The 14,412-nt window shown below is 40.9% G+C and overlaps 1 protein-coding gene across 4 annotated transcripts in view; it reads right to left on the bottom strand.

Moving 5' to 3' along the window:
* Spire1 (spire type actin nucleation factor 1) overlaps positions 1 to 14,412 on the bottom strand; it is a 123,101-nt gene that overhangs the window by 96,802 nt on the left and 11,887 nt on the right. For all 4 annotated transcript variants that reach the window (XM_075968423.1, XM_075968421.1, XM_075968420.1 and 1 more), the window contains exon 2: positions 3,705 to 3,739. In XM_075968423.1, the coding sequence (XP_075824538.1) occupies positions 3,705 to 3,739 (35 nt within the window). The remainder of the gene's footprint in view (positions 1 to 3,704; positions 3,740 to 14,412) is intronic.

The following is a 14,412-nucleotide window of genomic DNA, read 5'->3' as shown; positions in this document are numbered from 1 at the left end:
CTTGTGTTAAATTGACACACACAAAAAAAAGCCAGCTGGACATGGTGGCATACTCCTTTAATCCCAGCACTCAAGAGGCAAAGACAGGCAGATCTCTATGAATTCAACGTCATCTTGGTCTACATAGCAAGTTCCAAGACAGTATGGCTTCATAAAGAGATCCGAACTCACAACAATAAAACAACATCAAACTAATCAGTATGGGGTGGGGACAGTGTGTGTCCCCAAACAATACTGGATATAGGCATTGCTCCTACTTGTCTTCCCAAACTTTATGCCAGATAGGATCACACACTTTGGTCACAGGACAAGGAGAAATGAAGCTAGTGCTGACCTTGAAGCTTTGTCCTTAACAGCCAGCTTTAGTGGTACCAGAAAGTGATCTACAGACTGCTGTGGGGGATGGCCATCAACAGTTTTACCCAGCTGTGAACCCTGTGGGTCACAATAATGACCAGAATATGGTGCGACTGATATCCTCATGGCTGCACTACTGCCGTGAATGTTAGAGTGGCCAGCACTCTATACTGAATTTAAGGCCTTTCCACAGGAGGAAACCAGGTACCCTGATACAGTAATCTAGCCATAAACTCATGGCTAGTGAGGTGACAAGCCCTGGAAGAGAATTCAGAGAGTATTCCAGCATGGGCTGAGGGGAGGGGCTCATAAGCTTCTACCCCTAGCTAAGGAGCTATTACTGCTAGGGAAATATTCTACTTTGCTTTCTATTGCTGCAATAAACACCCTAACCAAAAGCAACAGAGGAGAGGGTTTATTTCATCTTAGCACTTACAGTCCGGCATGGAAGAAAATCAAGGCAGGAGTGCAAACAGGAACCTGGAGCAGGAACTAAAGCAGAGGTCACAGAAGAACACTGCTTACTGGCTTGTTCAGCTTATACAACTGAGGATCATCTACCCAGGGTTGTCACCATCTCACAACAAACGAAAGTCAAGAAACTGTGATGGAGGTGTTTCTCAATCTGTTCCCTCTTCCCAGAAAAACTTAGCTTATGTCAAGACAACAAGAAAACTAACCAGCACAGACAGTCAGCTTTCTTTAGGGGCCTGGCCCCTGGTAGACTGAGTGTTCCAGGGGATGGCTTCACAGCTACGCACACATGGGCAGCACAAATTGTCTCAGCAGTTACATTTTAAGGGGAAAATAAAGAGGACATGAAACTTGGAGATGGGGGGAAAAGGGGATCCAAGAGTAGTTTGAGAGGGGAAATAAGAGTAATAAACATGATCAAAATACACTGTATACAATTGTGAAATCTCAAAGAATAAACTAAAATTCACAGTTAAAAGGTAATTCATAACATGGTTTTTATGTGTTATTAAAACTCTATGTTGACTACATTGCTTTGATTAGACTACTACAGCCTCAGAAAAGGTAATTTCCCTTTTGTCCCTTCATGAGCCTATGAACCCTGCTTAGGAACCAGGACCTTCTAACAACATACTCTATCAAGGCATGCTTCTTCACCTTCATCCTGCGGTCCTTTGCAGCAGTCCACCAGGACTCTAGGAAGCTGGAAGGAGAGGGCATTGACCAGCCCTTCCACCACCACCCACACCCACTCATAAGCTCAGGCATGTACACACAGGACACATGTACACAGCCCTGACACAGCTAACTCCATACATTCTTAGTCTGGCCTTCCTGCTGGCAAGAGTACAAAAGGCTTCGGCCTCACACTAGGATATGGGAGTTTCCTTCCTCAAGAGAAAATCAATTCAGAAACCAAGACAGGCTCTCAAAAGTACCCTTTCCAGCCTACTGCAACCACTCTCCAGGACTGGTTTTTGTGGTCAGTCATCAGGGACTCCATGTTGCTGCCTCAGCACACTAGCTTCCTCTCTCCCTCCAACCCCACTTCTCAGGAACAAGCTGCACTTGCAGGCTCTATTCCAGCCCAAGAGTGCCTGGTTTTCCAACCTTGATACTCTTCTAAAACAAACAAACAAACAAACAAACAAACCAAAACAAAAATTCACCACTAAAGAGCTTTTATTGATGCAGCCTGTAAACCACTAACATTCATAATGCCAGAAATCAAAACAAAATTTAAAGATACTTATTAATTTCACCAATTAAACCTGCAGCACATTAATATAAATAAAACTTTTAAGGAAGAAAAAAATTACTGTTGAACAAAAAATAAAAATTTTACACCTTTCTACCACTCTAATGGGCTCGGTAGTGGGCAGCCAGGTCTCAGGTTTGCCTCTGCAGTTAGTCTGATAGCCACCCTCTCAGATATTACACAGTGTTAAAACCATGCTGATCTCATGGCAATACAACATGAAACAGGAGAAGGAGGCTCAAGACAAGCTTTCCATTAGGACATTTCAAGGTCAAATGCAGATGGATGTGAACTGTATTTGTAGACTCTTAATTTACAATAGTGATATATTTTCTTTTTACAATTCCACAGTTCTATGAGCTTAACAGAAATTATATTAAGTATTTTATAGGCAATGGTCTGGGGGAAAACTCATCGCTCAGAATGTCATAGCTATAAATATACAGACCCTGGAACTACAGCAATACTTCTCTCTTCTGCTTGAGCCTACTTCTTTTTATCTTGTGAAAAATACATCAAAAATCCTAACTAAACAAAAACAGTAAGTTCTTTTAAAAAAAAATACTAAATTCTTAGTCCATTTAAAAAACTAATTTGAAAATTTTATACTTTTAAAGTTGAACAGAAAATATAAAAATGAATTTAATTAAAAAGAAGAATGTATTTTTAGTTTTTAATTATGCAACATCTTTTAGGAAGCTTACATTTTACACAAAGGAGTTAAAATTTACTGAAACCTATTATCAGCACTCAGATTCATTATAAAAGTAGACACAATTTCTCTCTCTCTCTCTCTCTCTCTCTCTCTCTCTCTCTCTCTCTCGACAAGGTTTCTCTGCAGCCCTGGCTGTTCTGCCACTCAACTCTATAAATCAGGCTGGCCTCAAACACAGAGATCCACCTGCCTCTGCCTCCCAGGCGCTAGAATTATAAGATTAAAGGCGTGTACCATCACCACTGGCTACAATTTCTTAAATATGTACACATTAACAAAGTTGCTAATATTCTAGTCTTAGATGGCACTCTGCTACTGGACAGGAGACACACATATAGACAACCCGGCATCCAATGTTATCCTTGAAAACTGTAAGGAACACAAGCAATCACACAGAAACTCCTCAAATTTCACATGAGAATCCCAAATAAAATTATCAAATGTATTTTAAAATAATAAACCTCCTTTAAAAATACCCAAGCACTTCACATTATTAATTTCAACTGAACAATGCCCATGTCTTAATTTTCTTGTTCTACTAAAGAAGCACTATGGAAGCTTCCATATCCAAGCATAACATATCATATGATCATAACACACCAGACTGAATTATGAAAAAATAAGATAAACTTAAATAATGTTTATTCAGGGCTCTGAATGGTAAATCATTTTAAGAATATAGGAAATAAGCTATGTTTAAGCCATTTCTTCTAATGCTATAGCCAAGTAGACAGGTAATTGATTTTTTTCACATTTGTGCTTCCTGAATAGAGAAGTTATGTGCCTGTTCTAAATATAACATTATCTGAAAACTGAGAAACCCACAGCAAGAGTTCACTACTCAAGTCATGCCAAAAAGTATAAGACTATTTTACAGAAATATCCATACATTTATCTTACCTCTGTTTCTGTACAATGTGAATATCCCAATTTACCTGTAATAGAAATACAAAAAGTTACTTTCAAATGATTGAGGGGTTTTAAAGTCATCAATAATATGTCCAAGCAACTATAGTCACAGCTTAATTAAATATGTGAAAACAACAAATGGCAGGATAATTGTTTTTCATGTACAAAGTTGTTGGTTCGTTCATTCAGTTACCAAGCTGGCTGCATACTCATAATCCTAGAACTCAAGATGCTAGAGAGGAAGATCACTGCAGGTTCTGGGATGGCCTGGTCTACAGAGCAAGGTCCAGGACAACCAGGACTTACAAGACTGTCCCAAAAAAGAAAGACATTTTTAAAGAAAAAGAAAACACTGCATTTATGATCAAAAGAAGGGGGAAGGGAAAAAATCCATACGTGGTTGGTGCACACCTTTAATTCCCAAGGCAGAGGCAGATGGATCTCTATAAGTTCAAGGAGGCTGGCCTATATAGTGAGTTCCAGGTCAGTCAGGGTTATACAGTGAGACAATGTCTCAAAAATGTAAACAGACAACAGAGAGAAAGGGGGACAGACAGACAGTCATTGACGGACTCTTGGGCTGAGGCAGGAAAATCTAGTTTTTGGCCAGCATGAACTAGGGAGTGAGGCCTTATATCAAAACAAAACAACAAAAAAGAAGAAAGAAACCCCTTGTACTGGTTGGTTGTGTATCAACTTGACACAAGCTAGAGTCATCAGAGAGGAAGGAACCTCAGCTGAGGAAATGCCTCCATGAGATCCAGCTAAAGGCATTTTCTCAATTAGTGATCAATGGGGGAGGACCCAGCCCATGGTGCTATCGTTGGGCTGGTCGTCCTGGGTTCTATAAGAAAGTAGGCTGGCCGGGCAGTGGTGGTGCACGCCTTTAAGCCCACCATTCGGGAGGTAGAAGCAGGCAGATCTCGAAGTAAGTTTGAGGCCAGCCTGATCTACAAGAGCTAGATCCAGGACAGGCTCCAAAGCTACAGAGAAACCCTGTCTCGAAAAATAAAACAAACAAACAAAACAGAAAACAAAACCCCAGAAAAACAAACAAACAAACAAAGTAGGCTGAGCAAGCGTGGGGTGGGGGTGGAGCAAGCCAGCAAGCAGCTCCCTTCTATGGCCTCCGCATCAGCTCCTACCTCCAGGATCCTGCCCAGTTTGAGTTCCTGTCCTGACTTCCGTCAGTGATGAACAATGATGTGGAAGTGGAAGTCTAATAAACCCTTCCCTCTCCAACTGGCTTTTTGGTCATGGTGTTTCATCACAGCAATAGAAATCCTAACTAAGACATCCCTAGAACTCAACAACAGTTGGCTATACCAACAATAGTATTTTCTCATCAATGAGACATAATACCCAAGAACTTGTACAACCACATATTTTGTCAATTTGGGACAAAAATCATACTTTGAAAATAAAAGCTGCTACTTTAAGAGTAATTTATTTAAAAAAAAAACCAGATAATAACTTTACATGGGGTGGCAGAAACTTTTAATTTTTCCCATCTATATTTTTCCCCCTGCAATTATTCATCTGTATATGTGTGTACACAAACAGGTGCCATAGCATATGTGTGTTGAGAAGGCCTTCCACCATCCAGGTCCTGAGGGTTGAACCCAGATCATCAGGCTTGGTGGCAAGCACCTTTAATTTATTAAGCCACCTCATGAGCCCCATCTACTCATCTTACACATCACTGTCTAAGGCTTATACATGTCTGCACAGCCTTCCCTCCCAGGACTCCTAGTAACTCCTACTTCTCCCAGCCTGCTACATCTGTACCTATTCACAGTATGATTCTACCATGATTGAAATTTTTAATGCTCAGAAGGATTTAGCCATCTTGCTGTTCATGGTGACATCATCAAAGAAAAAAATCATAGCTGTATGCCACCCAATTCTTCAAATGAAAAGTACAGTTGAAACCACAGTTCCTTAATGCCTAATGATCTTACTATAATCCTATGTAATATAAAACAGTGCTGAAACTCAAACTAGAAAACGGGACCTTGGGTCTTGTAAAATAAAAAGTATATACAAGCAATAAAAATTATATGAGCATGCATACAAAATGACTTTAAGTTATAACGCTTTTATATACCAGTGAATATATGGCATAAGTTTGTTGCTAACATAAAATTATACTCATATATGGTGATATATATTTTATTTATATAAGCATAAGACTTTTCAGACCATAATACTGTGGAGGATTACTTATAGGAGTTAAGACTTCTATAGAATTGTTAATTAATTTACCTAAGAACACCATTAGAAACAGCTCAAAGTAGAGCACAGAGTCTACCTGTGGGGAAACACTGAGTACTCTAATCTGTAGGAGAGGAAAAGGAGGACAGGATAGCAAATTGTAACACAGAAGAAAGCAACATCCTTTAAAGAACACGGATCACATCACCAATAGGAAATAATTCTTTTTGCTTTGTTTTTTGTGACAGGGTTTCTCTGTGAAACAGCCCTAGCTGTCCTGGAACTTGCTTTGTAGACCAGGCTAGCCTCAAACTCAGAGAAATCCATCTGCCTCTGCCTCCCCAGTGCTGGGATTAAAGGTGTGTGCCACTACGGCCAGGGAAGATTTATTTATTTATTATGAATGAAACGTTCTGCATGCCTGCAGCATGTCTGCAGGCCAGAAAAGGTCACTAGATGTCATTATGGATGTTTGTGAGCCACCATATGGATGCTGGGAATTGAACTCAGAACATTTGGAAGAGCAGCCAGTGCTCTTAGCCACGGAGCCATTTCTCCAGCCCCAGGAAATAATCCGTAAGGAAGAAAAAAAAAATCACAAAAACTCTGAAACCAAGGGCTGGGATACAGCTTGGTTGGTAGAGTGCAGTGCTCACAGAAAGCACTGGGTTCATTTCCCGCACTGTGAAACCATGCCTATAATTCCAACACTCGGGAGGTGACAATCAGAGATTCAAAAGGTTAAGGTCATCCTTGGCTATATAGTGAATTCGAAGCCAGCCTGAGTTACACAAGATCCTGTTGTCATCGTCGTGCCCCCCCACCACCATGAAAGAAGGAAAGCAAACAAACAAGTATTAGAAATTTGGGCTTGCTTGTTTATTTCATTTTTGAGACAAGGTCTGGTTATGTAGCCTTGACTGGCCTGGGACTCCCTGTATAGATCAGGCTGGCCTTAAACTCAGAGATCTGCCTACCTCTCCAGTGCTGTAATTAATGATGTGTGCGACCATGACTAGCAAATATGCTTTTTATTGGTGGAGATTCTAAAATCCACTTCCATTACAGCATAGGCAGAGGAGAAAACAGAGCAATGCTGGGAAGTCATGGCTTGTGCTGTGTGACAATATACAAACCTAACCTGTGGGAAGGAGAGGAAACACTGGGTGCTGATCTGGAACTAGAAGTATTTATTACCCAACTTGAAAAACTAGCTCTGTACACCAAAAATGGGAGACTCCACTTTGCAAAGGCACAGTGAGCCTATCCTGCCTGATTCAACTCAGGAACCCTCAGCAGACTTCTGATGCTGGCTGGCTAGGACAACTATAAGAAGCTGTGAACAACTTTCTGCACCTGAAAAATAATGGACTTAAGGAATTATTGTATGATGTTAAAAAGCATAGGCGACTGAAATTAGATTCCTTGTAATCACCTAATGCAAAACAAAACTTACTCTTCTTAAGAATATCAAATCCTTGTGTAAGACGCAACTGCACTTGGTTACCCCACACGAACTGCTGAGCATGCAAGAACACATGCCGGTTAGGAGCACAACATTCCCAGCCACCCACAAATTCTGTCATCCAAGTCCACGCCCAGGTGCTGACCTAGGAATGGGAATCCTAATCACACATCATCAGAGCTACAAAGGCCTTGGACAGGACTGCACAATCCATTTACTTTGCAGATGAGACATGGCAAGCCAGAGAAGTCACATGACTGGCACATGCTCACATGCCAACACAGCAGGTGGGAGGTGTAGGAACACTCCAGGGCTCATCTAGCCTTGTTATACATGCCAGCATGGCTTTGTTACCCGCTCTCCATTGCTACTGCCAAGGTCAGAAGGGGAAACTGCAGGCATCCATCCCAGCACCCCACTGCTTTCCAACACCTTAAGCTGCAGCCGCCTGTTTACTGTCAGCGAATTATGTCCCATCCTTTTTGAGTCTTCCTTCAAGGGCTGGCTGCCTCTGCCTCAGAAAAAAACATATATATGCAAAGAATCCCTCTCAAACTCCAAAATCCATGATTCCACTTTCTATGTTTTCAATAACCTAAGCTACAGTAGGCCTTAACCAATCTTCAGATTATAATCACAGTGAATTAGCTCTTTGAATCGAGTAATAATTTCACTAGATTACATTTAGAACAGATTTTGTTTGTTGTTTTTTCTCTGTGTAGCCCTGGCTGTCCTGGAACTTGCTCTGTAGACCAAGCTGGCCTCAAACTCACAAAGATCCATCTGCCTCTGACTCCCAAGTGCTGGGATTAAAAGCATGCAGCACTACCACCCAGTTTAAAAACATATTTTTAAAATAATTTATTTATTTCTAGTTTTATGTGCATTGGTATTTTGCCTGCATGAATGTCTATATGACAGCGTTGGAACCCCTGGAACTGGAGTTACAGACAGTTATGAGCTGCCATAGGGGTACTGGGAATTGACTGGGGTCCTCTGGAAGAGCAACCAGTGCTTTTAACTGCTGAACCATTCTCCAGCCCCTTAAACTCACATTTTTAACTCAATGTAAAAGATCTGTTCTGCTATGAAGATAAGGCCCCCTCATGGCCTACCAATTAGGAAGACAGATTTTCCCATAAAGGAATACAGCTGGTTTAAGTAACGAAGGAGTCCTGGTAGACAATGCCTGTTACTTCAAAAAACAAAACAAAACCAAAAGCCATTTATTTTCAAGATACATTTATAATTTTAATTTTTTTCATTTGTGTGTGCACACACAGCACAGAGCATGTGTGGAGGTCAAAGGACCACTCCCCACTGGCACCAGCCCTGCTACAGACATTCAGCTTTAAATGCTAATGATCAGTAAAACTCCACTCATCCAATATGCTCCAAAAATCTCAGGAAGAACATCTGCGATGCCCCTAATAGGTCCCTCAGCTTGGATGTTCAGGACAACTACAAATGTTGATGAACTACACAGCCTGTTGGTAGAAATTAAGGTAGTTTCAGGAAGAAAAAAAAAAACACCAAACACATTTTCATGTAAATTTGTATTATTTTCAAATGAAGGTGGAAAGCTTTCTCTGGAGTGACAAGCCTCATCATACTTGCTGAATTATCAGTCATATTATCAACAGGATGCAAATTAGCTGACTAAAAACAGCAAGGTATACCCACCAAAAGACAGACCTATCAAAAATTTTAAGCTAAATGGTTAACATGTTGTCCTATGTGCTTCAACTCCAACTGTTAGACACATCTGACCATGTGTAAACAAGGTTCGGGGCTACGCAGCTGAGAACAAACTAGTGGCTCCTTCCAACTGGCACCAACGTTGTGGACTAAATCCACGTAAAACCTGAGAGGGCTTGGAAAGGAATTCTAGACACTAAAAAACAAAGTTTAGCTGCATTTATTTTCCGAGTGGGCTTTGCTTGCTGGCAGCATGCTGTGGCTCCTTTAAGAGAGGTTTTCCTGATTCAGCGGTAGCAGGAAAAAGCCACACCACTTTGAAATGCTGGCTTTCTGGGCCATGCTGCCAGCATGACCTCTGGTTCTTTCAGTAGACAGAGCATTTGGAAGGGGTTTGTGAGAAGCGTGCTGCGGCTTGCTTGATGGCAACGTGGACCAGCTGTGTGCCTGGAAGTGGGGCAGTGTGTGTGGCTCTTGGAAGCAGCGAGCAGCTCTACCATGTTGGGATGGGCAAGGCAAGCAGGAAGTACCGTATATACCCTAGCAATGTTGCAGCTTAGATTCTTAAGTGCTTAGCATTTGAAGCACTTCTGGTCAGAAAATAATTAGATATGCAATACAGACAAATCCAGATTAAAAAAGACCTATAAATGGGTCACAGTGTTGGATAAATGTACATAGGTTTGGGAGAGAGAAGAAAAAGAATATAGACAGTTATAAAAAGGAGTAAATAGCAGCCTGGTCTACAAGAGCTAGTTCCAGGACAGGCTCCAAAATCACAGAGAAACCCTGTCTCGAAAAACCAAAAAAAAAAAAAAAAAAGGAGTAAATAGTTGTTTTTTTTTTAAAGGTGACGTCTTTAAAGAGACAGACTACAGACAGTCATAGATTAAAAGGAGTAAAGAAAAATAGGTCATGTAAAGATGGAAAATTCACAGAGAGTCTGGATTATGTATATTATTGTATTTTCTTTGAATTTTTTGACTGTAAATGAGCTAAGTACAGAGAAACATTTCATTGTATGGGCTGCTAAGCTAAACCAACATATATATCTTAAATGTATCTTGAATTCAAAATATAGGTCTAATGATATGTTGCTTTGGAAAAGAGGTTAGTCTTGTGTTTCCACAGAAGATGAGAACCTGTGGATTGCTTCCAGACTAATATGGTTTTGATGGACCAAGACCCCTATGAAAGGTTGCCTTGAACACCCCTCAAAAAAATTATTTCGCCGGGCGATGGCGGCTCACACCTTTAATCCCAGCATTCGGGAGGCAGAAGCAGGCGGATCTCTGTGAATTCGAGACCAGCCTGGTCTACAGAGCTAGTTCCAGGACAGGCTCCAAAGCCACAGAGAAACCCTGTCTCGAAAAACAAACAAACAAAAAAAATTATTTCACCCAATAAACAGCAGGAAGAAGTTTGGACAGAACCACGCCCATACTCCCAAATATTGTCTATAAATGTTTATTTACATTTAAAGGGGGAATATGCTTTAGAGATTTGCATTGGTATGGAATCTTAGTTTATTGATGCAAATTTAGAGTCAATTTTGTTATATGTATATTTCTGCTCTTGATTAAGGTATTGTTTGTCCAGTTCACTTAAAACTATAATGTATAATTAAGAAATATAGGTTAATAGATAATTATCAAGCTTGTAGTCGTGTTAGATTTTTCTAGATGTACAGAGATATATTTCAGATGGATAGGCATTCTTCAAATCTTTCAAAGACTATAGAATATGGCATTTAAAATGTTTAAGAACTTAGGACTTTTCATGACAGAAACATGTCTGCTCCTGGTAGCACCAGTTACTTCAAGAAGAAGATGGGCATCAAAGAGGTTCCTTATAAAGTTTGCTAGCTATTTGAGCAAGAAATTGTTCTTGCCTGGACTGCTTAACTGGGCATGGACATGCAAGACCCACGGAGAAATGACTGCTGAACTTGCCTAAAGGTGAGACAATCCTTCAGGGTTCCTGCTTCATGAAAGAGTCTGCTAGACATTCTGCAGGATACAGGAAAAAGTGACAGACAAACTGCCTATATAAAACTGTCTTTGAAATTTCCTGCTTCATGGAAAAGTCTACTGTATACTATGTGCCTGTAGGCTGAAGATGGATGCCCCAACAGTACAGAAGAACTTTGGGTGACTGTCCAGGTAGCAGGAACTCTCTGTCAATTCTAGAGTTTTGGAAGTTGCATACAATGTACTTCCTGTTTACTTAGGTAATATTAGATCCTTCTGGAGTCTTTGATAGAATTGAAGAATATATAGTTATAGTTTTCCTTAGTTATGATAAGAGATAAAGTAGATATAAATATTGTAACTGTAACTCTTGCTTAATACCTGTTCTATGTAATTTTACTATATTAAAGTTAAAACCTTCCTTTTCATTTAAAAAAAGGGGAAGTGATGTGGATTTCCCTTTGAATGCTGTGAATATCACTGATTAATAAAGGAATTGCTTTGGACCTATAACAGAGCTATAGGGGAACAGAGCTAGGTGGGGAAAAGTAAACGGAATGCTGGGAGAAAGGAGGAGGAGTTAGAGAGAAGTCATAGAGCCGCTGCCAGAGTCAAACATGCTGAAACCTTGCCGGTAAGCCACTGTCATGTAGCGATACACAGATTAATAGAAACTGATTAAATTAATATGTAAGAGTTAGCCAATAAGATGCTGGAGCTAATAGGCCAAGCAATGATTTAATTAATACAGTTTCTGTGTGATTATTTTGATTTGGGGCAGACAAGACAAATAAGCAGCTTCCTACCACACTTTTTCATGCTAAAACTGATAGATACAAACAGGTGCACAGCTTGCCTATCCCTCTCAGTTGTCCCATAAATCCCTAAGTAATTCACAGACAGCAAGTCAGATACAGCCCTTGTAGTACAGTAGCTGCATTTTAGCCAGTGTAGACAAAAGTGAACACTGATGGCAACTGGTAATCTGCTACTGGGGCCCAAAGACAGAGAAAGGAAACAACGAAATGACCCGACTTCAGTTAGCTAGGCAAGCTCTCTTGAGGATATTTAAACAAAGACCTTGGATTTGGGTAGGGCTGACTTAAGACTGGAGGAACAGCCTGTTGGAGAACCAGGAGGTAGCCTGAGTCCGAGATACAGCTGGTGGGCAGGTAGCTGACTGTGTTGGGAAAAGCAGGTGTGCTCTGAAACACAAGGGGCACTAATCAAGAGTGAATGGTGCACACTATAATCCCAGCACTGGATGCAGATCCTATAAGTGAGACCAGCCTGGTCTACACAGCAAGGTCCAGGCCATCCAAGGCTACATAGCCTCACAGTGAGAGCTTGTCTCAAAAAATGAAAGAATGAGCTGATTGTATTTCCAGGTCAGCCTTGTCCAGAGGGACGCAGTGCAAGCACAGGCCTGCCAGGAGGCTTCTGTCATTCTAGAGAGCAAGGGGGGATGGGGAGCTCAAGGTACAGCTACAGGATGTGAAAGATAAGAGGAGTCAAGATATAACTCAAGAGCTTGGAGATTTAACTCAGTGGCAGAATGTGTGCTTACGGAGTAGGGGCACCAGACACAATTTCCCAGTACTAGCATAGTAGCTAACTTTAAGTACAAGGCTCAGGCAATAGGACTCTCCTGAGTTTCTGGCCAACTGTGGCTACATTGGTTACAAATTCCAGGCCAGCATAGGTTACATAACACTATCTACAAAACAGGTAGGTGTGGAGAATTGGGGCGGGTGGGATTTAAGATAGCTGTCACATTAATAATTAAAAAGGCATAATTCTGAATAATCAACAGGTTGAAATTTGACAATTAAAAAACTTTTTGCAATCTAATAACAACTGAATTTTTAAAGCATCATGGCCACTGAGGACCTGGGACCCATCCATGAACATCATTATATTTTAGTTCCCTATTAATATCAAAAGTTAGCTAGGCATGGTGGCACACACCTTTAATCCCAGTACTGGGAGGCAGATGCCAGCCTGGTCTACAGAGTAAGTTCCAGGATAGCTAGCGCTTTACACAGAGAAACCCTGTCCCATTTAAAACAAAACATAACAAAACCCAAACCAAAGGCTGGAGAGATGGCTCAGTGGTTAAGAGCGCCGTCTGCTCTTTCAGAGGTCCTGAGTTCAATTCCCAGCAACCACATGGTGGCTCCAAACCATCTGTAATGAGATCTGGCTCCCTCCTCTGGCATTTGGGTATATATGGAGGCAGAAAGTTGTACACATAATAAATAAATATATCTTTAAAAAAAAAAACAACAAAACCCAAACCAACATTATTTATTTACTCACTCACTCATTTGTTTGTTTATTTTGTGTGTGTACATAAGCCCAACACAGCCCATGCCTATTTATTTACTTACTTACTTACTTACTTACGTGTGTGTGTGTGTGTGTGAGCCCAAGCACAGCACAGAGCCGTGTCTGGAGGTCTGAGGACAGCCTTCAGGAGTTGTTCTCTCCCTCTACAATGCAGGCTCTAAGAATCTAACTCAGATCACCAGACTTGACCTGCTCACCTGACTTATCAGTGGAGCCATCTTGCTCACCTATCTCTGATACTTTTCTACCTCCCTTCAGACATGGCACAACTTGGCCCCCCATTTCCATTTAAGACACACACTCTCTCTCTCCCTTTCTCCCTCTGTCTCTGCAGATATAGGTCTCAGTATTTAGCCCTAGCTGTCCCAGAGTTTCCTCTGTAGAGCAAGCTGGCCTCCAACTCAAAGAGATCTGCCTGCATCCGCCTTCTGAGCAATGCTGAGATCTGGAATAAAGCTGTGCAAAACCACGCCTGGCTTTCCACATAACCCCTCCCCCCTTTTTTTAACCAATTCTCTATCAAGAATGAAAGGCTGCTAAGTAGTAGGGCATACCTCTAAGCCCAGCACACAAAAGGAATATGCCAGGAGGGTTTCTAGTATGGGGCTAGCTGGGACTACACCCTGACTCAAAAGAAGAAGAAAGAAAAAGGAAGAAAAAGGGAGAGGAAGGAGAGGTGAAAGGGGAGCGAAGGAAGGTGAGTTATTTGAACTATCAAAGCTATCTAGGCTGGCTTGGGGTTCAGCTCAGTGGCATAACACTTGACCAGTACATGCAAGTACTTAATCCCCAGTAGTGAAAGAGGAAAAGGATAAATAAATAAATAAATAAATAAATAAATAAGCCCACATACACATTTTTAGCTGTTTAACTTTTACTATGCTTATTACCAAGGAATAAGCCTTCTGCAATTTTCTAATTATACATATGTTATATTAATAAATAAAAACCTAAGTTTTTGTGTTTTTGAGTAAGGGGTCTCACCAGGTTACCCAGCCTTGCA

The sequence above is a fragment of the Microtus pennsylvanicus genome, chromosome 4 (genome assembly GCF_037038515.1).
Source record: "Microtus pennsylvanicus isolate mMicPen1 chromosome 4, mMicPen1.hap1, whole genome shotgun sequence".
NCBI classification, from domain to species: domain Eukaryota; kingdom Metazoa; phylum Chordata; class Mammalia; order Rodentia; family Cricetidae; genus Microtus; species Microtus pennsylvanicus.
The sequence above is the reverse complement of the archived record's forward strand: the minus strand, read 5'-3'. Positions and strand labels throughout refer to the sequence as shown.